This window comes from Pristiophorus japonicus, chromosome 6, assembly GCF_044704955.1.
Source record: "Pristiophorus japonicus isolate sPriJap1 chromosome 6, sPriJap1.hap1, whole genome shotgun sequence".
Classification (NCBI taxonomy): domain Eukaryota; kingdom Metazoa; phylum Chordata; class Chondrichthyes; family Pristiophoridae; genus Pristiophorus; species Pristiophorus japonicus.
This window is the reverse complement of record NC_091982.1, coordinates 109380380-109408282: the sequence shown is the minus strand read 5'-3', so window position 1 is coordinate 109408282 and position 27903 is coordinate 109380380. Positions and strand designations below refer to the sequence as shown.

The following is a 27903-nucleotide window of genomic DNA, read 5'->3' as shown; positions in this document are numbered from 1 at the left end:
CTGGAATGGAAAAAATACCAGACTATGTTTTTTACTGGGGAAACAAAAAAAATCACAAGGAATGAGCTGCTTTTAAGACATTTTGTGATGCCATGACTTCACATAGGAGGTGCTCCATGTAGCTCATCCAGCTTATTTACAGTACAGAATCGCTGGCTCTGCACTCGAACATCAGGTTGTTTTATCCAAAGGAACCATGGAAAATAATGTCACTGGACACCCTGAAAGGGCTAAGAGGATGATCAGGTAATTGAAGGGAATCTCTTTAGAAGAATGAAGAAGGCCTTACAAGATAGGTAACCTTCTGTTCCAGATAGCATGCATCACACACATTTGGAGACTGACCAAATAAATGGCTACTAAATGATCAATAAAAAATGTGGATTACTCCATGTAGCTGCCCTACAGATACTGTTCTAGAGACTTGTTTATAAAATGCACATGAGGCAGCTGTGGAATAGGTAGAATGGACTTTTGCTGATCCCACTGCTCTCCAACCACAAAATGGTAACTGTGCAAAATACACTCTGAGCAATCTGGCAAGACACAAGTTGGTGACTAGTTCACCAAATACCTTGGACCCTACAAAATAAATAACTGCTAGGATTGGTGGAAGGATTTGGTACAGTCAACACAGGCAAACCTCTCTACAAGTATCCACACTCGAGAATGTTTTCCAATCTCCCATGAGAAAGGAGGTAAAAATTAGGGGTCGCGTTCTCTACCCTAAATGAAAATGGGATATAACCTTTGGCACGGAACTTCTAAGTGCTGTTTGATGAATTGGCCAATATTGTCATGCAGATCAACAAGCAGTGCCTGAATCTCATTAAGCCCACATCAGACCCTCCAGCAGTAATTTTCCATGGCAAATATCTTAGATCATTGGGTGTAGATATTTGTAACGAGTGTACATTAATTTATGTAAGACCAAATTAAAGTCCTAATTTCATACAAGAGACTTATCTGGATTTAGTTACCAATTGACACCAATATAATGAACCCAAAGCAAAAATATCTTAAAAGGCTGAAATGACAGCCACAACCACAGATGGAGCTGGGTTTCACTCATAAGCTAACAAAATGTTACGGGTGTTCTTGAATAAATGGATTACAATGGAAAGAATTAATATTCAGAAGAGGGTCACAAGAAAAATTCAATTGAAATTATAAATTTTAATAGTAGCTGCTTTACGAATAGCCAGAAGTGTGTACATTATCAACAATGGTAGACCTTGGTCCAACCATTGCACCCTCTCAACAGTCAGACTATTAATAGGTCTGCCAGATCTGGATGCAGAATACTGCCTTGTATTTGTGAGTATATGTCTCTCCGATGAGGTGGTGACATCAAATAGGTAATGTTCAATGCTAGGATATTAAAAGATCAGTTTGTGAAGCCAGCAAAGGCTTACTATAATTACTATTACCCCTCTGCTCTGATCTCCAGAAATAGCAGGGGAAGAGAAAACATATGCAGAATAAAGATTTTCCAGACTCCACAATGACTGATCCTCAGTCTTTGAGCAGAAAGATGAGTGATTGTTCAGTGATGTGAAAGGAGGTATGTGGATGGATAACCGCACCTTCTTAACCTGTTAATAGGTTCTTAATCTCTCAATGTGGTCTTCTACTCGTGCAGTTGAATCAACAAATGATTTAAAGCATCAACTGTTGTCCACCATGGTCAGGCATTATGCCAGGAGTACCACCCTTATGATTCAGGCACCAATAGACAATGTTGCATCTTGACATAGGCACCAAGATTGGGTTCCATCATTTGTTAACATACTGGCTGACTGTTATGTGCCCACTGAAAAACAGTGACTGACCCTGAAAATGTTTGAGGGCTAGTTGTACCACTGACAACTGTGAACCTATCCTTTGCAGTCCATTAGCTCCAAGTTCAGTTGTGTGTATGCCTTGATTGCAAGACATCTGTCAAACAAAACACCCCTTTGAAAACCTTTAGCACCTGGGACTACTAACTGAGTTCAGGCTGAATCTTAGTCTATTCTACCAGCTGGAACAAGCTGGAACAAAACCAGTAATGAATAAATTAACATTCTGATAAATTAAGATGGCTACTGCCATAAAAACAAAACACAAAGGTACTGTTTAGCTGTGATCCTTGACCTTTTGTTAAGAAAGACATCACTTTCTGAAAGACTACAAAGCATTCCGAGAATAAGAATAGTTTTCCAAGCTGGTATGAACATAGTGTTCTTTGGCTCTAGATGCAACTTCTCATAGTTGAGGACAATGCTCAGCACCTAGAATCTGGTGAGCAATAACTGGATAGCCATCCACACTGTCTCAACAGGAAGCTTTCACAAGTCAGTTATCTAAGATAAGTATTGGAATAATGGATATTTTGTGAACATGCTAATGGTCAAGCTAAGTCGAGGGAAAAGTGCCTTACTAATAGTTGTAACTCTTTATTGTACTTAAAGTACCTGTGAAGTAGAAAAATGTAGTCATTGCTCCAAGACTGAAGATGGGCCAGAACCCATTCAACATTTGAAGACTGCACAAATTGAATAAAAACATCTCATTCTTGATCCAGATGAATTTGCTCATAGATCACAAATAATGGTCCGAGCAGCTAACTGAGGTTCCATCAGCTGAGCAGGTCACGGTGTTAAAATATGGTTTGTGGTTCAAAAATGCATAGGTTATCCCCTGCTGCTGGTTGTCTGGATTCAAGCACCTGTTGTGATCTTTACATCTAGAATCATAGAACGATACAGCACAGGAAGAGGCTATTCAGCCCATTGTGGCTGTGCCGGCTCTTTGAAAAGTTTACTGGGTGTGAAAGGTGTTAAGCAGCACCCGCACTCATCTTTCAGTTTGACTGAAGAGCTTTTAGTGGTTTCAGTGGCTGCAGTAAAAATTGTACAGGTCAGGTTATGGTCCATAATGATAGGCTACACAATGCATCTCACCTGTAGGTTTCACCACCACTGCTGCAATGAAAAGGTCTACCTGTTAATCCTCTTTTGGAACACTTTACAAGACTTTGTTGGCAGCATTTAGTGCCCTCCAACAGCAAATCCACATAATGTAAAACCATGACAAAGAACATATTTACAGCTGCAGCTCATGAGATAACCCAAAGGACATAGCCAACAGTAGGCCAAATAGACCTCATTTGTAGGTTTAGGTCTTCTATTAAGGTGGTCCTTTATCAGAGGCAGCCTCTAATGCCAGAAAAGCTTGAGGGAAGGCATTGAACTGGAATGATCACTAGTGAAACAAACACACCTAGTTGATTTAGTGCTAGGTTTTCTGTTGATGATGTGCAAAGGACTGTCTGAACTCAGTGGGGGATGGAGCAAGATTTATCTCCTACATGAAATTTAAGCCAGTTCAACACAAAAAATTATAAAGATCAGTGTGAACAAAATATGTAGGAAGTGTGGTGGCGCAAGACTGCAATGATTTTATCTTCCTTAGGCATCAACGGGACTTTATTATAGAATCTTACAGCACAGGAGACCATTCAGTCCATTGTATCTGTGCCAGCTCTTTGAAAGGAAAGAGCTGTCCAATTTAATCTCACACCCCGGCTTTTCCCCATAATCCTGCAAATTAGTCCGCTTCAAGTACATGTCCAATTTTCTTTTAAAATTTTCTAAGGGATCTGCTTCCACCATTCTTTTAGGTCGTACGTTAAAGATCTGAAAATAAAAATCCTGATTTTCCCCTCTAATTCTTTTGCCAATTATTTTAAATCCATGACCTCTGGTTACCAACCCATTTGCCACAGGAAACAGTTTCTCCCAATTTGCTCTATCAAAACCCCTCATAATTTTGAATACCTATTATTTCGGTCTCCCCTTAACCGTCTCTGCTCTAAGAACAATTCCAGCTTCTCCAATCTCTACACATAACTGAAGTCCTTCATCCATGGTATCATCCTGGTAAACTTCCTCTGTACCCCAACACCTTGACATTCTTGCTAAAGTGTGATGCCCAGAATTATACACAATATTCCAGCTGAGGTCTAACCAGTGATTAGTAAAGGTTTAGCATGTCTTCCTTGTTTTTGCTTATTCAATGCCCCATTTACAAAGCCAAGTCACCCAGACACTTTCTTAACCGCCTTATCAACTTGCCCTGCCTCCATCAAAGATTTGTGAATATGCACCCCCACGTCCCTCTGCTCTTGCACCCACCTCAATATAGCACCATTTAGAATATACAGCCTCTCCATTACTTCACACATATCAGCATTAAATTGCATCTGCCATGTTTCTGCCCATTTTACCAGTCTACATCCTCCTGAAGTCTGCTACTTTCCTCCTCACTATTTACTACTTTGCCAAGTTTTGTATCATCCACAAATCAAAACTGTACTCCTTATATCAGGTCATTTATATATAACAAAGGCAATGGTCCCAATAGTGACTCCTGGGGGACCCCACTGCATACTTCTTTCCAGTTAGAAAAACATCCGTTCATTTCTATTGCCTTTTTTGAATAGGGATGCAACACTTGCAATTCTCCTGCACCACTCCCATATCCAAGGAGGATTTAAAGATTTTGGACAAAATGTCCACCGTTGCTTCCCTCAGCAACCGAGGATACATTCCATCTTGACCGGGTGACTTGTTAACTTTGAATGATGCCAACCTACTTAGCACCTCCTTTCTATTTTTATCCTATCCAATATCTCTACTCCCTCCTCCTCTACTGCGATACATCCTCTCCTTTTGCAAAGACAAAAGTTCTCATTCAGTACTGCAGTCATGCCTTCTATGTCCATAAGATATCCCTTTTTATGTTACCCGTTAATCTTCATTCTTTGCCCTTCTACCCTTGTTCAATTTCCCCCTGTACTCTCTATTCTATCTGGTGTTCTGCAGTATTCCGGTCATGCCATTTGTCATAGAGCTCCTTTGCCTATTTTATTTTAATCTCATAGCTTTCCTCATCCAGGGAGCTCTAACTTTGGATGTGCCATCTTTCCTCCTTATTAGAATATGCTTGGTTTGCACCCAAACTATCTCTGACCTGAAGACCTATCATTGATCATTTACTGTTTTCTTGGCCGATCTTTGCTTCCAGTCCACCTGTGCTAGATCCCTTTTCAAATCAATGCAATTGGCTCGCTTCCAGTTGGGTATTTTCATATTTTATTTTTCTGTCCCTTTCAATAACTACATTAAACCTAATTATATTATCACTATTACCCAGACGTTCTCCCGTTTAATCACAGTCCACTTGCCCAATTTCATTCTATAGAACTAGATCCAGCACCGTTTCTAAATTCCTTGGGTAGCAAACTGCGAGGAGATGGGCAGGACAAACCTTCCCAAAAGTCAAAACATCGGAATTCTGGAAGGTACTAAGCAACAACCACTGGTTCAGATTAAGCAACAACCACTGGTTCATGTACATTTGAAATGGAAACATGCCCTAGATTACACCAACATTGGAAGCGTTCAATCACTTTAATAAGCTGATTCTGTGGTACCTGATCAGCAATGGTTAACATTTCATCACCACCCTGCTGGTGATTATATTCAAATGGCTAGTTCCCTTGCCATGTTCTATGGAGCAATTGCCTGATACAAAACTAGCACAAGTGGCAGGGTTAAGGATTCTGAGACAGAGCCAAATAAGGCAAAGAGTTGCTGGATAGAACATAAGAAATAGAAGCAGGAGCGGGTCACTTGGCCCCTCAAACCTGCTCCACTATTAAATAAGATAATGGCTGATCTGATCCTGGCCTCAACTCCACTTCTCCGTCTGCTCTCCATAACCCTTGACTTCCTTATCGTTCAAAAATCTGTCCATCTCCATCTTAAATACATTCAATGATCCAGCCTTCAAAGCTCTCTGGAGCAGAATTCCAAACATTCACGACCCTTGAGAAAATAAATTCCTCCTCATTTCCTTTTTAAATGAGCGACACCTTATTCTGAAACAATGCCCCCGAGTTCTAGTTTCCCCCACGAGGGGAACATCCTCTCTGCATCTACCCTGTCGATAAGATCATCTCTCAGTCTTCTAAACGCCAATGATTATAGGCCCAACCTGCTCAACCTTTCTTCATATGACAACGCCTTCAACTCAGGAATCAACCTTGTCAACCTTGTGCTGTCTCCAAAGCAAGTATATCCCTCCTTAAATAAGGAGACCAAAACTGTACACAGTACTCCAGGTGTGTTCTTACCAATGCACTGTACAGTTGTAGCAGGCCTTCCCTACTTTTAAACTCCATCCCCTTTGCAATAAAGGCCAACATTCCATTTGCCTTACTAATTACTTGCTGTACCTGCATGCTAACTTTTAGTGTTTCGTGCACAAGGACCCCCAGATCCCTCTGTATGGCAGCATTTTGTAATCTCTCCCCATTTAAATAAAAATTAGCTTTTTTATTTTTCCTACCAAAGTGGATAACCTCATAGTTTCCCACATTATACTCCATCTGCCAAATTTTTCCCCACTCACTTAGGCAATCTATATCCCTTTTCATATTTTTTGTGTCCTCCTCACAATTTGCTTTCCCACCCATCTTTGTATCATCAGCAAACTTGGCTACATTACACTCGGTCCCTTCATCTAAGTCATTAATATAGATTGTAAACAGTTGAGGCCCCAGCACTGATCCCTGTGGCACCCCACCAGTTAGTTTACCAACCTGAAAATGATCCATTTATCCCCACTCTCTGTTTTCTGTTAGTTAGCCAATCCTCTACCAGGCTAATATATTACCCCCAACCCCATGAGCTCTTATCTTGTGCAGTAAGCTTTTATGTGGCACGTAATTAAATGCTTTCTGGAACTCCAAATACATGACATCTACTGGTTCCCCTTTATCCACGCTGCTCGTTATATCCTCAAAGAACTCCAGCAAATTTGTCAAAAATGATTTCCCTTCATAAAACCATGTTGGCTCTGCATAACTGCATTATGATTTTCCAAATGTCCTGCTACTATTTCCTTACAACCAATGCATTCACTATCTCTGCAGCCACTTCTTTTAAAACCCTAGGATACAGGCCATCAGGTCCAGGGGACTTAGTCCCATTAATTTGCCTAGTACTTTTTCTCGAGTGACAGTGATTGTTTTAAGTTCCCTCAACCCCAATAGCCCCTTGATAATCAATTATTGGGATGCTTTAAGTATCTTCTACTGTGAAGATCGATACAAAATTTTTGTTCAAAGTCTCTGCCATTTCCCTGTTTCCCATTATTAATTCCCCAGTCTCATTCTCTAAAGGACCAACGTTTACTTTAGCTACTCTCTTTGTTTTATATACCTATAGAAGCTCTTACTGCCTGTTTTTATATTTCTTGCTAGTTTACTTTCATAAGTTATCTTCTCTATTGTTTTTTTAGTCATCTTTTGCTGGTTTCTAAAAATGTCCCACTCCTCTGGCCTTCCACTATTCTTCACAATATTGTATGCCTTTGTTTTCAATTTGATATTATTCTTTACTTCCTTAGTTAGCCACGGATTGTTCGTTCTTCTCAGAGTCTTTCTCACTGGAATATATCTTTGCTGAGCGTTATGAAATATCTCCTTAAATGTTTGCCATTGCTTTTCCACAGTCTTACTCTTTAATATATTTTCCCAGTCCACTTTAACCAACTCTGCCTTCATACCTTTGTAATGACCTTTATTTAAGTTCAGGACATTAGTTTGAGACCTAGCTTTCTCACCCTCAAACTGAATTTGAAATTCTACCATGCTATGGTCACTCTTCCCAAGAGGATCCTTCACTATGAGATCATTAATTAATCCAGACTTGTTACAAATTACCAGATCTAAAATAGTTGCTCCCTGGTTGGTTCCACAATGTATTGTTTCAAGAAACCATCCCGCATACACTCCATGAACTCTTCCTCAAGGTTGCCATTGCCAATTTGATTTGTCCAATCAATATGAAGATTAAAATCACCCATGATTATTGCCATACCTTTCTTATAAGCCTCCATTATTTCTTGATTTATACTCTGTTCTACAGTGTGGCTACTGTTTGGGGTCTGTAGACCACTCCCACTAGTGACGATTTGCCTTATTATTTCTTATCTCCACCCAAACTGATTCTACATCTTGATCTTCTGAGCCAATATCATTTCTTTCAACTGCACTGATCTCAACCCTTATTAACAGAGCTACGCCATCTCCTTTTCCTTTCTATCTATCCTTAAGAAATGGCAAATACCCCTGAATATTCCGTTTCCAGCCTTGGTCATCTTGCAACCATGTCTCTATAATGGCTATCAGATCTTACCCATTAATTTCTATTTGTGCCGTCAACACAGCTATCTTGTTACGAATGCTGCGTGCGTTCAGATATAGAGATTTTAATTTTGTCTTTTTACCATTTTTCCCTACTCTGACCCCTCTTTCTGAAGCACTTATGTGCACATATGTTCTGCCCCCTCCTGTCACACTCTGGTTATCAGTACCTCTATCGCTATCTTGCACATTTGCCTTCTCCTTTCCTTTGACTTTTTAAATTTCCCGCTCACTGAATCCTCCCCCCCCACACTATTTAGTTTAAATCCCTATCTACAGCCCTAAGTGATTCGATTCGTCAGGACACTAGCTCCAGCCTGGAAGTGAGGGTCTCATACACTCTAACAAGCTCATAAATTCCATGGGTGAGGGAACCCTCTCTAGGGTTGTCAAAGAAACTTACCATATTGCACAAGAGTTGGAGAAAGTATTACGTAGAATATATATATTTTTTATTTGTTCCTGGGATGTGGGTGTCGCTTGCAAGGCCAGCATTTATTTCCCATCCCTAATTGCCCTCGAGAAGATGGTGGTGAGACACCTTCTTGAACCGTTGCAGTCCTTGTGAAGGAACTCCCACAGTGCTGTTAGGGAGGAATTTCCAGGATTGTGACCCAGCGACGATGAAGGAACGGTAATATATTTCCAAGTCAGGATAGTGTGTGTGACTTGGAGGGGAATGTGGAGGTGGTGGTGTTCCCATGCGCCTGCTGCCCTTGTCCTTCTAGATGGTAGAGGTCACGGGTTTGGAAGGTGCTGCCGAAGAAGCCTTGGCGAGTTGCTGTAATGCATCTTTCAGATGATACACATTGTAACCACGGTGCGCCGGTGGTGGGGGGAGTAAATGTTGAAGGTGGTGGATGGGGTGCCGATCAAGCAGACTGCTTTGTCCTGGATGGTGTCGAGCTTCTGGAGTGCTGTTGGAGCTGCACTCACCCAGGAAAGTTGAGAGTATTCCATCACACTCCTGACTTGTGCCTTGTAGATGGTGGAAAGGCTTTGGGGAGTCAGGAGATGAGACACTCGCCACAGGATATCCAGCCTCTGACCCGTTCTTGTAGCCACAGTATTTATGTGGCTGGTCCAGTTAAGTTTCTGGTCGGTGGTGACTCCCAGGATGTTGATGGTGGGGGATTCGGCAATGGTAAAGCCGTTGAATGTCAAGGGGCAGTGGTTAGACTCTCGTTGTTGGAGATACCCATTGCCTGGCACTTGTGTGGCGCGAATGTTACTTGCCACTTATCAGCTCAAGCCTGAATGTCATACAGGTCTTGCTGCATGCAGGCATGGACTGCTTCATTATCTGAGGAGTTGCGAGTAGCACTGACCACCGTGCAGTAATCAGCAAACATCCCCACTTCTTATGAAGGAGGGAAGGTCATTGATGAAGCAGGTGAAGGTGAATGGGCCTAGGACACTGCCCTGAGGAACTCCTGCAGTGATGTCCTGGGGCTGTGATGATTGACCTCCAACAACTACCTTCCTTTGTTCTAGGTATAACTCCAGCCAGTGGAGAGTTTTCTCCTATTCCCATTGACTTCAATTTTACTGGGGCTCATTGGTGCCACACTTGGTCAAATGCTGCCTTGATGTCAAGGGCAGTCACTGTCACCTCACTTGTGGAATTCAGCTCTTTTGTCCATGTTTGGACCAAGGCTGTAATGAGGTCTGGAGCCAAGTGGTCTTGGTGGAACCCAAACTGAGCATCAGTGAGCAGGTTATTGGCAAGTACCACTTGATAGCACTGTTGACGACACCTTCCATCACTTTGCTGTGATTTGAGTAGACTGATGGGGCAGTAAGTGGCCGGATTGGATTTTTCCTTTTGTGGACAGGACATACCTGGACAGTTTTCCACATTTTCGGATAGATGCCAGTGTTGTAGCTGTACTGGAACAGCTTGGCTAGATGCACGGCTAGTTCTGGAAAACAAGAGCCGGGATGTTGTATGGGCCCATAGACTTTGCTGTATCCAGTGTGCTCAGCCATATCTTGATATCACGTGGATTGAAGACTGGCTTCTGTGATGGTGGGAACTTCAGGAGGCTGATATGGATCATCCACTCGGCTCTTTTGGTTGAAGATGGTTGTAAACACTTCAGCCTTGTCTTTTGCACTGCTGGGCTCTGCCTCATTGAGGATGGAGATATTCTGGAGCTTCCTCCTCCCGTTAGTTGTTTAATGGACCACCACCATTCACGATTGGATGTGGCAGAACTACAGCTTTAATCTGATCCATTGGTTGTGAGATTGCTGAGCTTTGTCTATAGCATGCATGTAATCCTGTGCTGCAGCTTCCCCAGATTGGCACCTCATTTTTAGGTATACCTGGTGCTGCTCCTGGCATGCTCTTCTACACTCTTCATTGAACCAGGGTTGGTCCCCTGGTTTGATGGCAATGGTAGACGGATATGCCAGGCCGTGAGGTGATTGTGGTGGAATACAATTCTGCTGCTGCTGATGGCCCACGGTGCGCATGGATGCCTAGTTTTGAGCTGCTAAATGTGTTCTGAATCTATCCCATTTAGCAAGGTGGTAGTTCCACACATGATGGTGTCCTCAGTGTGAAGACGGGACTTCGTCTCCACAATGACTGTGCAGTGGTCATTGCTACCAATGCCATCATGGACACATGCATCTGCAACAAGGTACATTGGTGAGGATGAGGTCAAGTAGGTTTTTCCCTGGTGTTGGTTCTCTCACCACCTGCTGCAGGGCCAATCTGGCAGCTATGTCCTTTAGGCTCAGCCAGTCGTGGTGCTCGCAAGCCAGTCTTGATAATGGACGTTGAAGCCTCCCATCCAGAGTACATTTTGTGCACTTGCTACTCTCAGTGCTTCTTCCAATAAGTGTTCAACATTGAGGGGTACTGATTCATCAGCTGAGAGGGTGGTCAGTGGCAATCAGCAGGTTTCCTTGCCTATGCATGACTTGAAGCCATGACACTCCCTCCCGACTGTCTATCACTATGTCGCCACACTTGGTGAGCCTGTGCTGCTGGTGGGACAGGGCATACCCAGGTATGACGATGGAAGAGACGGGGACATTGGCTGAAAGGTATGATTCTGTGATTATGACTATGTCAGGCTGTTCCTTGACTAGTCTGTGGGACAGCTCTCCCAATTTTGGCACAAATCCCCAGATGTCAGTGAGGACTTTGCAGTTGACTGTACGTGCGTTATCGTGTCCGTAACCGAGGTGGGTAGTCTGGTTTTATTCTTAATGCTTTTTTATAGCAGTTGTGTACAGCTGAGTGGCTTGCTAGGCCATTTCAGAGGGAAGTTAAGAGTGAACCACATTGCCGTGGATGGCAGATTTCCACATGGGTTTTTACGACAATCATATTCATTTCAGTCACCATTACTAACTGAATTTAAATTCCCCAGCTGCCATGGTTAGATTTGAACTCATGTCTCTGGGTCATTCGTCCAGGGCTCTGGATTACTACTCCAGTGACATTAACACTATGCTACTGTTCCCTGCGGCGCTGAAACAGGTCATTTGGCCCAACTAGTCTGTGCTGCTGTTTATACTTCAATTGAGTCTCCTCCCCTTCCATCTACCGCATCTAAGCCCAATCATCTTTCTATTCCCATTTCTCTCATGAACTCATCTAATTTTCTTTTGCAAGCATCAGTTTTCTATTATCCCACAAATGGAAACATTCTCTCCAACCCACTCCCAGCTGTCTTCTCTTATGTTCTAAAGTTGTGGGTGACATTTGTTTTTCCTACAGTGGATCACGTCACATTTATTTATGTTAAAGTTTATTTGCCACTTAATTGCCCAGTCTGCAAGTTTCCTAATGTTGTCTTGGATTTTCAAAATGCCTTTGAAAAGGTACCAGTGTTGGTTATACCCCATTTGGTATAACACTGGAAGAATGCAACACAAGACTGCACATTTTTGAGTTACTTATTCCTAATCATTAATGTAAATTATGAATAAATGGCCCCAGCACTGATCCTTGTGGATCACTGCTGAATAACTACCCTTTACCTTTTTTTGGGCCAATTTGCTATCCATTCAGCTATTTGTCACCTGACTCCACATGCCCTAACCATTGTCAAGAACCTACCATGTGGCACCTTTTCAAAGGCATTTTGAAAATCCAAGCATATGACATTAACTGCATTAGCCTCATCTACTCGTTCCATTACCTCTTCAAAGAATTATCAGGTTAGTTAAGCAGTCATAGCCTTTCCGAATCCATACTGCCATTTCAAATTGTATTGTCTCTTCCATCACTTAGTATAGAATCCAGTGTCCTTCCCATCACTGACATTTCCAGGTTTTGTTACATCTCCTTTTGTATACAATAGCTGCTTTCCAGTCCTCTGGCACTATTCTGTCTGCTATGTGACCCTGTCTTTCCACCACTCCTTTAGCCACATGTTGACATTCCTAATTTGTTTGACCCCCATGCCAAATTGCATGTGGCTTGAGTAATAATCCCTAGATTACCAGTGAAGTCCTGTTTTTCAATTTTGCTCCTGTCGATGGACCTCTTCTCTGTTGTTGGTTACAACATGGAGCATAACTGGATCCTTCCCCCTCCCTTTCCAGCCATTTGAAGATGTCCCTTACCCTCGCAGGCAACAGGCCCTTCGGAATTCTCGATCCCAACTGCAAATTATTCCATCCCTTCCCACAATATAATTCCTTGCAACTACCTTTCCACTCTGCACCACCTCCCTTTGGACAGTTTCCTGCTCCATGGTGCCCTGGTCAGCATTCTGGCTTTCTCCTTATTCTCACAGGTATTGAATACTTTATACCTGTTGGGACAGGAGCAATGTCTGCTGGACCTCCTTCACTCCCTCTCCTACATTTCCCTTACCTGGCAGACTGAAAGTTACACTATTCCCTTGCACCTGTGCTTTCCTCTGGTGCGAGACTATACTCTGGAGTAAATTACCCATGATTTGCTCCTCCTCCCGTATGTGTTGGAAGTGTCTTTAGATAAGATTTCAGCTCAACAACTGAGCTGGAGTTTTGAGGTCCCCAACGTACCATCCCAACACAGTCTGGACTCAATTAATTAGGTTGTTAGTTAGTTACTAGTAGTTTAGCTGGAATTAGAAAGCAAAAATAAAGAAAGTGAGTTTGAAGGAGAGGAAACAAGCTGGAAAAAAAAGGGTAAAAACACAAATTTAAAGACACTTTGTCTAAATGCACATAGCATTCATAACAAAATAGATTGAGTTGACGGCACAAATAGATACAAATGGGTATGATCTGATAGCCATACAGAGAAGTGGTGACCAGGACTGGGAATTAAATATTCAGGGGTATTCGACAATCCGGAAGGTCAAACGGAAAGGAAAAGGAGGTGGGGTAGCTCTATTGATAAAGGATGGAATCACTGCAAGTGAGAAACAATATTGGCTCAAATGATCAGGACATTGAAACAGTTTGGGTGGAGCGAAGAAATAATAAGGGGAAAAAGTCACTGGTGGGCATAGTCTATAGGACCCCTAACAGTAGTAACTCTGTTGGTCGGAATATAAACCAGGAAATATAGGAGCTTGTAAAAAGGGAACAGCAATAATCATGAGTGATTTTAACCTCCATATTGATTGGACAAATCAAATTGGTCAGGGTAGCCTTGAGGAAGAGTTCATAGAGTGAATAAGGGACAGGTTCCTTGAGCAGTGTGTAACAGAACAAACCAGGGGCAGGCTATCTTGGATCTGATAGCAAAAGTTTCTATAGGTATACAAAAAGGAAAAAAGTGGCTAAAGTAAATGTTGGTCCCTTAGAGGATGAGAGCGAGGAATTAGTAATGGGGAACATCGAGGTGACAGAAACTCTCTCAACAAGTATTTTGTATCAGTCTTTATGGTAGAGGACACTAACAATATCCCAACAGTGGATAGTTAAGGGGCTAAAGGAGGGGGAACTTAACACAATCACAAAGGAGGTGGTACTCAGTAAGATAATGGGACTAAAGGCGGATAATTCCCCTGGATCCGATGGCTTGCATCCTAGGGTCTTGAGAAGTAACGGCAGGGATAGTGGATGCATTGGTTATAATTTACCAAAATTCCCTGGATTCTGGGGGGAGGGGGCAGTCCCAGCAGATTGGAGAACTGCAAATGTAACACCCCTATTTAAAAAAGGAGGCAGACAAAAAGCAGAAAACTATAGACCAGTTAGCCTAGCATCTGTGGTTGGGAAAATGTTGGGAGTCCATTATTAAAGAAGCAGTAACAGGATATTTGGAAAAGCGTTCAGGCAGAGTCAGCATGGATTTATGAAGGGGAAGTCATTTTTGACAAATTGGCTGGAATTATTTGAGGATGTAACGGACAAAATGGATAAAGGGGAACCAGTGGATGTGATGCATTTGGACTTCTAGAAGGCATTTGACAAGGTGCCACATAAAAGGTTATTGCACAAGATAAAAGTTCACGGGGTTGGGGTTAATATATTAGCCTGGATAGAGGATTGGCTAACGAACAGAAAACAGAGTCGGAATAAATGGTTCATTCTCGTGTTGGCAATCAGTAACTAGTGGAGTGCCGCAGGGATCAGTGCTGGGACCACAACTATTTGCAATCTATGTTAACAACTTGGAAGAAACGACTGAGTGTAACGTAGTGAAGTTTGCTGACGATACGATGGGAGAAAAAGCAATGTGTGAGGTCACAAAAAATCTGCAAAAGGACAAATAGGCTAAGTGGGCAAAAATTTGACAGATGGAGTAAAATGTTGGAAAATGTGAGGTCATGCACTTTGGCAGAAAAAAAATCAAAGAGCAAGTTATTATTTAAATGGAGAAAAACTGCAAAGTGCTGCAGTACAGAGGGACCTGGGGGTACTTGTACATGAAACACAAAAGGTTAGTATGCAGGTACTGCAAGTGATCAGGAAGGCCAATGGAATCTTGGCCTTTATTGCAAAGGGGATGGAGTATAAAAGCAGTTATACAGGGTATTAGTGAGGCCTCACCTGGATATAGTTTTGGTTTCCATATTTACTTAAGGATATACTTGCTTTGGAGAAGGTTCACTAGGTTGATTCCAGAGATGAGGGGGTTGACTTATGAGCAAAGGTTGAGGAGGTTGGGCCTCTACTCATTGGAATTCAGGAGAATTAGAGGTGATCTTATCGAAACGTACAAGATTATGAGGGGGCTTGACAAGGTGGATGCAGAGAGGATGTTTCCACTGATGGGGGAGACTAGAACTAGGGGGCATAATCTTAGAATAAGGGGCCGCCCATTTAAAACTGAGATGAGGAGGAATTTCTTCTCTGAGGATTGTAAATCTGTGGAATTCACTGCCTCAGAGCTGTGGAAGCCAGGACATTGAATAAATTTAAGACAGAGATAGACAGTTTCTTAAACGATAAGGGATTATGAGGAGAGGGCAGGGAAGTGGACCCGAGTCCATGATCAGATCAGCCATGATCTTATTAAATGGTGGAGCAGGCTCGAGGGGCCGTATGGCCTACTCCCGCTCCTATTTCTTATGTTCTTAATAGGTGGATTTATCTTAATGTTAAATAAACTAGTAATTAAGTTAGTGATTAATTAGCTACTTGTCTTTAAATGCAGTTAGAATTTAATCACTTACCTGGTTTTGCTTTGACTTGCACTAATATTAATTCCAAGTCAAACTTAACACTTACCACTAAAGATACTAAACACACAAAGGGATATCTAGATACTTATCTACATACTTATTTTAATTTCCTTGCGTTCTGACACTCCCCTGCGCTGCGTCACATTTTCTATTTCCTCCGGTGTGATTACTTACTTATTTACTGTTGCCCCTTGGTTTAAAGCATTTAGTACCTCCTTCCCCCTCTGCACTGATTTCCGACCGTCACCAAACTCCCATTGCCGCTGTTTAGTGAGCTATTCCATTTAGCAGATACTCCCAGCGCTGTGCACCAAAGACACTTAAACATTGGATAGTGAAGCAGATTCATAAATGACCAAGTAGTCACTCACCAACTCACCCCAAAGCTCACCCTCGGAACAGGCAGTAACTAATACTGCAAGTTTGTTTTATGAATCTAATTGCACCAACAAGTAGCATCTGAGCCAACTATGCTGTCAACCATCGATAATCATGGTACGACACAGTCTGAGCTATGATAGGGATCAGCAGATGCACTAATCTTGGGACAACTTCAAAAGGTTGAGTTAGTAACAATGGTTACCGGGGCCTTCCCTCATGCTGCATGCCAAGATTGAAGTTAAGAGAGTGCAAAAATGCATCAGCCGATTTATTTTGATCACAGACAAGGTAATTACTTATTGGTATCAACCAGCAGACTCTTTGCTTGCACTGGCTCAGAAGACTACATGAACCAATCCTCAGACAATCCAGCACAGCATCCTTGGATGAGGGCTGACACAGGAATCGAAGAATCACAGCCTTAGAGCAATGAGTGGTCTCCTTACTGAGACCAGACATGACAAGTTGTGCTGTCACACCAAAATGAGCAATGTCAGAGACTTGAGTGACACCAACAGATTGTGATTTGTGACAAATTTCCTTCTGTAATGCCTTGAAGTGAACAAACCACCCTGTCATTTGGACAGAATCCCAGCCATGTTACAGGCAGTCATATCATATATTCAGAGACAACAATCATGTATGTCTACAACAAATGGCTTGGACGCTTCGAACAACCCTTGAAACTAGCGCAAGTTTTAAAAAAATAAAGAAATACATTCCAGAGGAAGATGAAAACAAAATTAATCAATCAGTTATAAAGTTATTTGGTGGGGAGGGGGGCAGGAAGGAAGAGAAAGACTTTAGAGCAACACACATTTATCTTATGCTGAGAAAAGTGAACCAAGTCCATGGAAGAATAGGCATTTTTTTTTATAAATATAGGAGCAGGATGCCTCCATGTACGACACCTCAACTGTCATGACATACCATTTTAAAAAGCAGGTGGCTCCCTATGCCAAAAATGTGTTGTCAAGAGGGAACATCAGATACCACATAGTAAAAGGAAGTATATTATACAGACACTGTTTGCAGCAAAATTGTAAATACATTCTTTATAAACTAGTTCACAACTGTGCTACAAATAGTGCAGAAGGAATATATTCAGCAACAGAAGATTTTATAGCGAAGTGTAAATTGATGGATTGTGCTTTTGTATTGTTCAATTCTTTAAAAAGTGCACTGAATAATGGAATGAAATAGCATCAGTGATACTTCATGTAGAGAAACTTTGGGGAGCTTTTTTTTTATTAAGGTAAATCATCCAGCAAAAATTCTGACAGGAAGTGGGGGACATACAGCCATCTGCCCTTTTAAGAGATGTTAATTTCCATTAGAAACTAGTTTTACATGATTGCAAAGGTTTTTCTTTACAAAAATGGCAAATTTAAAATTAAAATATTTTTCACATTAGATTTCCAGGCCCCACATTTTTATTTTTTTTTCACCAAAATATTTTACCTGGTTACAAAACTAACCCACAAAACCACTGGAATGTTTTGACACAAACAACTTTCTCCTTACTCTTCCCCACTTGTAATAGCCTAACACCACAAATACCTGGTGAATTAAAATATCAGACCTTTAGAGTATGACACAAGACAAACATTGACAGAAGTCAATAACTACCACCATTTACTTGTCCCACATATCACACTAACTACAACAATCACAATTTTAAAACAATGATTCTTTAGGGTTTCATACCCCCAAATAATCTTGAGATGTGGGTGTTTCCATAATTAAATTCATGCTAAAAAAACCTTGTATTTATAAAATAGTTGATAAAAATATTCCTCTCTGTTAACAATACAGTATGGAGGTATGGATGCCATTGATGGAGATGACGGGCAGATGCAGTTACTCTGACTTGGCTTCTTTTTCTTCACAGCTTTCAGTGGACTGCGCCTGAAAGGTAAAAAAAAGTTAAATATATAAATTGCAGAAAAGGAGTGTTGGATTTAAAGGATATTACTAATGTGTAACCAGTTAAGTGCATAAACAATTGAAAAATGTCAAATATATCCATGTTCATTCAGCTCACAGCATTCCTAACAGACCGATTTACAAAATTGTGTTGTGCTTTCCTAACAGACCGTCATGCTGCAGTTCCCATATCAAAAGTTTTAGACATGTCAGCCAAGCATTCCTTTAGTAGATTACTGAATGGTAATCTCTTCTAACCAACAGAAAGTAAGTAAATAGCTCCCTCTCATTCCAGGTTGTCTTATTCACCAGAATTGTGTAGCCACCAATGAGAGCAGGTGGGTTAGGGTTACTACTTACACTGTCAGCAGGTAAACAACAAAATATCATTAAGCAAATACATTTTCATACAGTTGACAACACTAGAAAGGCGACAAGGGGGGAAAAACTATTGGATATAGATGTTAGTTAGCCTATCTGTTGAAACCACCGCTGAGTTGAGACACTTTTCTTTTGAAACTGGGATCATCTTTTTGGGCGGTGGGGGGGAAAAAAGAGAAGAGATCAGGGTACGCACCCATCCTCACCTCAGCATCAACCTGCTCCTCGTGAAGCAATGGGCATGAGTCACACAATTTAACAAGTTAACCCCTCAGCTGTTAATTGTTAATGCTTGATTGTTTTCCAGTTTGAATTTTTTACTATATTTATAATTTTTGAAATTAATTAAAAATTGTATGTATTTTTTTTCTTTAACAAGGCACATACAGACTAGTTATGTGAGGTTAGCCAAAATTGAGAACTCTTATAAAAAAAAAAAAAAAAATTATGCTTGTATCTGAATTGCACACAGGAAGTGTTTCGGACCTTTCTTGTGCTATCTGGAAGCAGAGACAAAGCACCTCCCAGAAATAAACAAACAACATCCTGGGGCCCAGTTGTTCTCACACAGCTGACCAGTTGGCTTTAACAAATTTTAAAATTGCTATATCTTACTAGTTGAACAGAATAGTCAAAAAAATTAATTGGCATTCAATACTGCATGAATGATGCTGAAATAGCTAAAGATGAAGTTGAAAGATCAGTTTAGCACTGAGGTGAACATGCCCAATCACTGCAGAGCAGCACACAAAAAGTACTGAACTATATAGCCAAAATGTTCAAGTATAAGTCAGAGGAAGTAATTTTCAAAGATCACACCTAGAGTATCGGGTCACCCAGACAAGGGCATTAAAACTCTGGCAGCTGTTGACTGAAGAAACTTGGGATTTTCAGCGTCGGAAAGAGTTGATTTGAGAAGTGACTGTAGTAAAGTATACAAGATTGTATATGGTATTGTAAAAAGTGATTCTTGAACTCTTTACAGACGACAAGTGATTAACACTAAATAGACTTCTAGATAGGGTACTGGAGATTAACACTCTGGAATTATTTAACATAGAAGGAAAGGTGACTGTAGTCTTACTGGATGGATGTGTCAAGATGGATCAATGACCTCATCTTTAAACCAGCAATGCATTTTAGACCTTTCTAAATTAAGGATCTATAAGGGGGGTGCTCTACATTGCTGCTTTCCACTTAAATTTACCTCATCATTTTTGGCTTCTCCATTCTCAGAGGGAGTTTCTTCTTTTGCATCCTCTTGGTTAGTCTCTTCTTTGCCTTTAGCTCCTTTTTTTCCTTTTGCTGCTGCTTTCTTATCCTCCTTCTTGTCATTAGCAGCCTTCTCTTTCTATTAAAATGAATCCAGCACAAGGTCACAACCAAACTATTTGCTACAGTGTAAAGAGCAGAACCAGGTCATTTCTAAATATATTTGATAAACATTTACATTACCTCTCTTCACATTTAATTAAAGCTGTGTGATAGATTACTACTGAGTATTCATAGTTTATTTTTTCAAAATACAATGGTAAAGTTACGTATAGCCCTACTTGGTACGTTAGCTTTGGGTATTCTCCAAAATGATAAAAATTGGAATTAAAAAGCACACCGACTGGCTTTGGCACTTGCTCAAGTGCTGGTGCAGACAGATATAATAGTGTGCTGATTGTATCTGTCTACATACAGCTCTTGCTCGATCATCTCAATTCCAATATGGCAGGGACAGTGTAGGGATTAGTGCAACAAGTTAAAATGAAAAAGTTTTCTGAAAAAATAATTATGTTGGAAAGAAGTCTGTTCAGTTAACATTTTGACAAACTGTACAATTCAAAAGAATTTTACATTCCAGCCAAAACCAAAAACCGTTAAATGTCATAACTGAAAAAAATGTACATAAAACGATGTAATTTTAAAAATAAACTATAGTTTATGTTCTAATCTTCTATTACTGTAAAATGTTTAATTAACTACTTCAATTTCAGGGACAAGTTCACTATTAAAAAAAAAGATGCTGGTACAAATACTTCACTAAAAACATTTAACTGCTCATTAGCAGTTATGAGATAATTATGTAATAAATATAGTAACCTAATGAAGTATCAATGATTCACAAAAATTTTATAATTAAAATTAATTTTGTGACATCAAAATAAGCAGCTCAATTTGCTGACATCTACCAGGAGCTAAAGGCTCATCTTGTGTCACACATGGGAAATGGTTTCATGAAAAAGGGTGTGGGGAAGAGAGAGAATTTTAGAAACTTCAGCAATAAACATCTCATTCCTCTCCGCGCCCCCACCCCCACCAAAAAACGTGCTTGCTTGCATCATGTTTAAATATTTAACAGGATATTTAAAAAAGATATACAACCATTTTATTTATGCATATTTTCCATGAGGGGTCAAAGGAATAGAAGGATGTGTTAGGGCGAGATGAAGTGAGGTGCGATGAGGCTCGTGTGGAACATAAACCTGTTGGGCCAAATGTGTCCTGTAAATTCTGTGTCATTCTGAGTCGCTGTCATACACAACAATCAAGCTGCAAGCTGCTTTGTCCTTCACCATTAAGTTTCCATCCTCTACTACCCACCCCCTCCTCAAAAGGTTTCCTCTTCTCAGGTTACTAATTTATCCATCAAGATGCCAGGTTTCCATTAGTGCAGGTTTCCATTCAAACAGACTGCTCTTACCTTGTTAATTTAAAAAAAAACATATTATGTCACACCCAGATCCTCTCAACAGCACCCTCACTTAATATTTTAAGCTAACCATGTGAAACTCATACCTATCCTTTGGTTTTAGCCATGAGACCATTATCTACTACACACACACACACAATCGTCATGATCTCTAAATGAAAGGCTTCCAGTTACAAAGTGTTTGACTTTCAGAAATACCAAAAATGCTTCAAGCGTAATAAATAATTTTTGATGACAGTAATATCCCATAATTACAATGAGATGAATAACTAGTTACTTTATTGTGGGGTGAAGGTTATTCATTGAAGGAGGAATGTTGGCCAAGACCCCAGAAATCTTTACGCTTAGAATAGTACCAGAGGATCCTTAATATCTACCCAAAGCCACCAAAACTGGCAGACTGCATCAGTGTCATCTTAGATTAACCTGGAGTAGGACTTAAACCCACAACCTACTGAAGCAAAGTATAGAGAGCGATACTAACTGATCTAGTTTGTAAGCCTACTTAAGTTTCTCAATATATTAGCAATCCCAAATAGGTTCCACTATATTCATTTCACTTCTTAGTTTAAAGCATCATCAGCTTGCCCATCAGATCTATTTATCTCATCATATATCTATAATTTCGCAAATCATCTTTTTAAAAAAAATGTCATTCTCAGGAAGTGACCATCGCTGACAAGGCCAGCATTTATTGCCCATCCCTAGTTGCATGAGAAGGTGGTGGTGGGCCTTCTTGACCCGCTGCAGGCCATGTGGTGAAATGCTCCCGGGATGCCGTTGGGGAAGGAGCTCCAGGAGTTCGACCCAGCGACAATGAAGAAATAGCAATATATGACCAAGTTGGGATGGTGTGTGACTTGGAGGGGATAGTGCTCCCATTGTCCTTTGAGTTGGTAGAAATCATGGGTTTGGGAGGCGCTGCCGATAGTGTCTAGTTTCTTGAATGTTGTTGGAACTGCACCCACCTAGGCAAATAGAAAGTATTCCATCACACTCCTAATTTGTGCCTTGCAGATGGTAGAGGCTTTGGTAAGTCAGGAGGCGAGCTTGTCACTGCAGAATACCAGCCTCTGACCTGCTCTGGTAGCAATGGTATTTGAATGGCTATCCCAGATCAGTTTCTAATCAATGGTGACCCTCTCCAACCCTGCCCCCCCACGTTGAAGGGAGGGGACTCAACGATGGTAATTCCATTTATCATGGTGAAGTGGTTACGTTCTCCCTTGTTGTAGATGGTCTTTGCCTGGCACTGTGGCACACATGTTATTTGCCGCTCATGTCTGGATGGTGTCCAGGTCCTGCTGCATGAAGCAGTCCCTGCTGGCATTCTTTTCTGCTTTTTAATTTCCTAATTGAAGCAAGCTTAATTTTCTACTTCGGTCCTCATGTATTCAATTTCTTTAATTCAATTTATCGGAATCCAAATTTTTAAGACTAAATTCCCACTGAGTTATTTGTTTCTTTATTTATTTAAATTACTGGACAATTCTTTTTTTTTTAAAAAAAGAGCAAAAAAGCCAACTTTGAATCGAAAATATATTGTACCTAGCTTTAGCGCATCTCTTCTAAATAAGTCATGCCTTCCACAAAACTCATCAAATCTAAACTTGAATTGTAAAAAAGGCTTTCCAAATGTCTATTTATGTTATTATAGGTTTCTAAAATAAACTGCAATCATTTCCTTCACGCAAAACCATCAAAAACTTCACAAGTTTGCATTTCTGCCCCTCTTGATATCTTCAAAGCAGGTAACAGCCAGCCAAAGCCTTGGTTTTACATTTCAGCAGAAAGTAATCTCTGGAAAAACTAGCACATTCTCAGTACTAACCTAACCCGGAGGCAAGCTAAGATCAGCAAGTGCTAATGACAAATGACTTGGGAGGCATTACAAAACAGCATTATAAAGTCTAACAGCTAAGGTTCAGTAAATTAGATATGTTCAGAAATATTTCTAAAATGTTAATTAAACAGTGGTCAGTAAATTGCTACATAGGAAGCACCAAATTTGTGCAACCACAAGCCAGTGTATTAGCATCAAAAACAAGCCACTTTTTTATTAAATCTCCTTTCCCGCCTACTCTTCTGAGAGCACTGACCTACATTAGCTTATGGATCCCAAAGCCAGAATCTTTCTCGTACTCACTCAAATGGTTACCTACACATTAGCCAAGACAATAATGCCTACAGGCTACTTCATACATAGGTTATTGGAAAGTGAAATATTGTTATCTAATCTCCCTAACCTAGGAGGCATTGCAGTCAGTTGTAGTCATCCTAACATCCAGCCAAGATCAGTTAACTCTGCAAAAGCCAGCACAAAAATAAAGGACTACTTGGATGAGATACCAGAGAAACACTAGTGGCACAGTATGACAACAAAACTCACTATGTTGACCAGAAATAGACAAAATTTGGAAAAGGAGAAAATGAAAGAGCGAAAGAATATATTGATTGTTAAAATATCATTTTACCTCAGACTAACATGACAGACTTTGATACATGCACACTTACAATTCTTAACATGGCAGGGGGGGGGGGGGGGACTAAATTGAGTTGCTGTGAAAATTGAAGTTTAACAAAGCAGACAGGTTTGAAAAACCTGAAAACAAGTTATGATTAGTGACGGCACAAACTTTTCAATGACAATTCTGGTGAAATTTCAAAGACAGATGAAATTTAATACAGACAAGTGTGAAGTGACACTTTTTGGAAGGAACAATTAGGAGGCAGTATAAACAAATTGGTGAAATTTTAATGGAGGTGCAGGAAGAGACCTGGGGTTCTCATACACATATCTTTGAAGGTGGCAGAACATGTTGATTTGGCTGTTAATAAAGCATACAGGATCCTTGGCTTTATAAATAGTGGCAGAGAGTACAAAAGCAAGGAAGTTATGATAAACCTTTATAAATCATTGGTTAGGCCTCAGATGGGAGTATTGTGTCCAACTCTGAACACCACACTTTAGAAAGTATGTCAAGACCTTGGAGAGGGTGCAGAGAGAATTCAGTAATGTGGAGAAACTAGGGAGACTGCGATTGCTCTTCTTACAGCAAAGGTGGTTATGCGGAGATTTAATAGGTGTTCAAACTTTTGAGGGGCTTTAATGGAGTAGAAACTATTTTCCAGTGACATGAGGGTCAGTAGTAGATGATGCAAATTTGAGATCAGTGGCAGACAGGTGAGAGACGAGAACTGTTTTTAAACTCAGTAAGTTATGACCTGGAATGCATTGACTGAAAGGGTGGTGGAAGCAGATTCAATAGTAACTTTCAAAATGGAATTAGAAAGGAAAAAATTGCAGTGCTATGGGGAAGAGCAAGAGAGTTGAACTAATTGGTAGCTCTTTAGGAGAGCCGGCACAGGCACGATAGGTCAAATGGCCTGCTTCGGTGCTGTATGATTCTATAAACTCATGAAATTCCATTCCCTTCCCGAAATAGAAAAGAAGTATGATTTTTTTTAAAATAAAAGTCTCAGGGGACAAGAACAGATACAATTTGTACATCATGCTTTGCATGCATGACGAAGTGCTAGAACAGTAAAATCAAGCAACTTACTTTAGCTGGCGCCTTCTTTTGTTTTGGCTCCGGTTTTGGAAGTGAAGGTTTCTGCAATAAAGCAAAGACATACAACTAATCTTCTGCCCATCAATTACTTCATTAAAAAATGTAATTATACTGTGCACAAGGGTTACTTACCTCTGACAACCTTAATGACCTCCTTCTTGGCTTGAGAAAATATAAAAGATACACTGATTTTATAACAGCATAAATCTGTATTTACACAAGATATGTCCAAAAGCTTACAGGTTTTTAGCTGTTAAAATTGACAAAGCAAAGACACCAACCTCCTCTTTTGTCTCTCCATCATTCTGCAAAAACAAAATACATTTCTATTGATTACACCTGGCAGTTTAATTTAAAAAAATGAAGTTCTCAAAAACAAAGTAATTGGAACTGCAGCTTAGTTGATCTAACCCCTGTTCTGATCTTGTCATTTACAATTGTGACGTTATTAACCAAAGGCAGATTATTCTAAATTCAAGTAAATTTGTAACAGCTTTAAAACATAACTTACCTCAAAACTTAGAACCTTTCAACAAAAGTGAATTCTAATTTTCCTGTTTTTAAGACCTCCTGAAGTAGTAATTTCTTTATTTAAAAGTCAGGGTTCTGCAGTTAGCCATTACACTTCCAATTTTACTATGCTATAATACTGCAAGACCTGTTCTACTGGATGTTGAGTCTCCAAATACAGGGGACGTTGTTGATAATCAACACAAAACATCAAGCATTATAATCCATTATCAATGTTGTAATCCACGTGTAATATGAATTTGGAAGGAGTCTTCATGCATTCAAGATTTCTTCAATTTCAAAAAGGATGTGTACACGCTGTACATGCGCAGTTTTGGATTAAAAAATTACCTGCCCAATAACCCAACAATGGGATTGGCTGCCAGTGAATCAAAGTACAGGTTCAGGATAAGAGGGTGAAACACCAGCTCAGACTGAAATCATTTGAGTAGTTACAGTCCAGCATCCAGCAGATGAAAGTAAAAGCATAACAGAAAGTTGTACTAATTAGATAATCACACTACAGGAAAATCATGCAGCATCAGATTAAATTCCAATGTGAATAGAAAAAATCCAAAAAACATTCTATCCTGTAGCACTTTCAGCATACTACATCTAAATAACCAGAATTCTTCCATAAGAATAATGCAGATTCAAAGATCCAACAGTTGAAGAATTAGTCTTACAACCAGGGATTTGTGTAGCAAACAGGAGAAAATAGTGGACCTCCAAATAAATTTTAGTATCAACTGCAGACTTCTGGGTCTGAACAATCCAAAAACCATGCATAAAAAATATGTTCAATGTGAGCTAAAACGAAATCTCCCAAATACTTATTGTAACAAATTCTAATATGTAAATCTATATAACTACCCCCGCTGAAATTACTCTCCTCTCCAGGGCTGGGAAATTCAAACATATCTGCCAGAACACTACCGAGTTATTGACGGATTTGACCACGGTTCTGTGAACATGGTGGCGTTAACCATCAAAAAATGCCCCTAACACATTGGCCATCTACATAAAACATTAAGATTTAGCATTGAATAAAGACTTGTATTTATATAGCGCCTTTTTCCCTACTATTGGACGTCCCAAATCGCTTTACAGCCAATGAAGTACTTTTGGAGTGTAGTCACTGCTGTAATGTAGAGTTTTATTTGGAGGGGTACCCATTTAAACATTGCGTTAAGCTGCATGGTTCAACTGACGTTTAAACGGTGCCTCATTTCTGCAAAGTAGGAGCCCATTGATTTAAAACTATCAGATAGAATGTATGCTGAGTTAGGGACACGCGGGAAGCGGCGCTTTGCCGTCAATCCATTGGCCGGGCCGCCATCCCGACGCCATGACGTCAGCGCGCACAGTCCACCTTCCCGCCGTTTTTCCCCATTCGGTGAAGAAAGGCTTGAGCCCTAATTGGGACTGAGCCCGCCGCCCGCCCCTCTTTTCAATCCGAGACCTTTTAGAAAGTGCGAGCGGGCGCGCACTCCTGTCGCTTCACACCGCCCCCACCCCCGGGGGCATTGGGCCGAATTCCGCTAGCTACCTCCCCCCTCCTCCTCAGTGTACGGCGCGCGAGAGCAAAGCGTGCGCAAACCTCAACCGTCTTCCCCCGTTTCAAATGTTCAATCACCCTCCCGCGCTCACCTCCCGGCCGCGCGCCGTCTAACGGCCGGAGGCGACACTGCGCCACCAGCCAGGGGCCCCGAGAACAAAGGAGCGACCGCGCGGCTCATTCGCTCCCTTCCCCCCCGCCCAACCGCCGTTGCAACGATACCCGACCATGAAGGGAATGTGGGGGGGCGAGTGTATACGTGCCGCGATCGCGGGTGTCCGGCATGCAGACAGCCCGCTCACTCCACGGCAGCGGGCTGGGGGTTGGAAAATGTGCAACAGCGGCACCAATGTCAAACGCCGCACAACTCGCAACTGCCATTAACGCAACTTCTTTTAACACACGGCGCTTGCTCCACGTACCTTTCTCTTGGGCATGGTGACTGACTCGATTGAGCAAAGAAAAAAAAATCAATTCCTCAAGAAAAAAATATAAAGGGGGGGAAAAATCAGACCCGAGGAACGGCTATTCGTGCAAACGGTTAATATATATATATATATTTTTAAACCCACAGGTTTTTTTTCTCCTTCCCCCCCCTTTGCACACTAGTACCACCAATGGCCACTCACAGCAAGTCGCACACTGCAACCAACCCTGATGCGGCGCGGAGCGCCGCGCTGACTGACGGCGCTCTCCGCCAATTGGTGGGCTCGGGGCCGACGGACCAGGCACCGCCCACGCCGACATTGGTCCAATCGGAGGCAGGGGCGGAGCGGGAGCTGGGTGTGCGCACGCGCGCTCTGGCCAAGTTGGTACGAGGAGCGGGTTGTGCAAAAACAAGCCAATGCCCATCGCCGCTGGCCGTGATTTTTATTTAAAAAAAAATTTTTCGGGAAGCTTTAACATATATGTCCGTGCGTTGGGTGAAGACGCAATTGAGGCGGGGGGCGGCGAATAATCCTATTCTTAAGAGCAAAACAATAATACTCAATGAAATTACGTTATATTTTAAAAATAAAAAACGGTAA

General features: G+C 41.1%; 1 protein-coding gene across 1 annotated transcript; it reads right to left on the bottom strand.

The window, feature by feature from the left end:
• Positions 1–16481: 16481 nt before the first annotated feature.
• On the bottom strand, positions 16482–27533 carry hmgn7 (high mobility group nucleosomal binding domain 7). Its single transcript, XM_070883113.1, has 6 exons — positions 27298–27533; positions 25089–25112; positions 24940–24969; positions 24799–24849; positions 19742–19885; positions 16482–18135 (listed from the first exon to the last, which is right to left on the bottom strand). The coding sequence occupies exons 1-6, from the start codon at positions 27310–27312 to the stop codon at positions 18088–18090; spliced, it is 312 nt and encodes a 103-aa protein (XP_070739214.1). The 5' UTR covers positions 27313–27533; the 3' UTR covers positions 16482–18087.
• Positions 27534–27903: the final 370 nt, after the last annotated feature.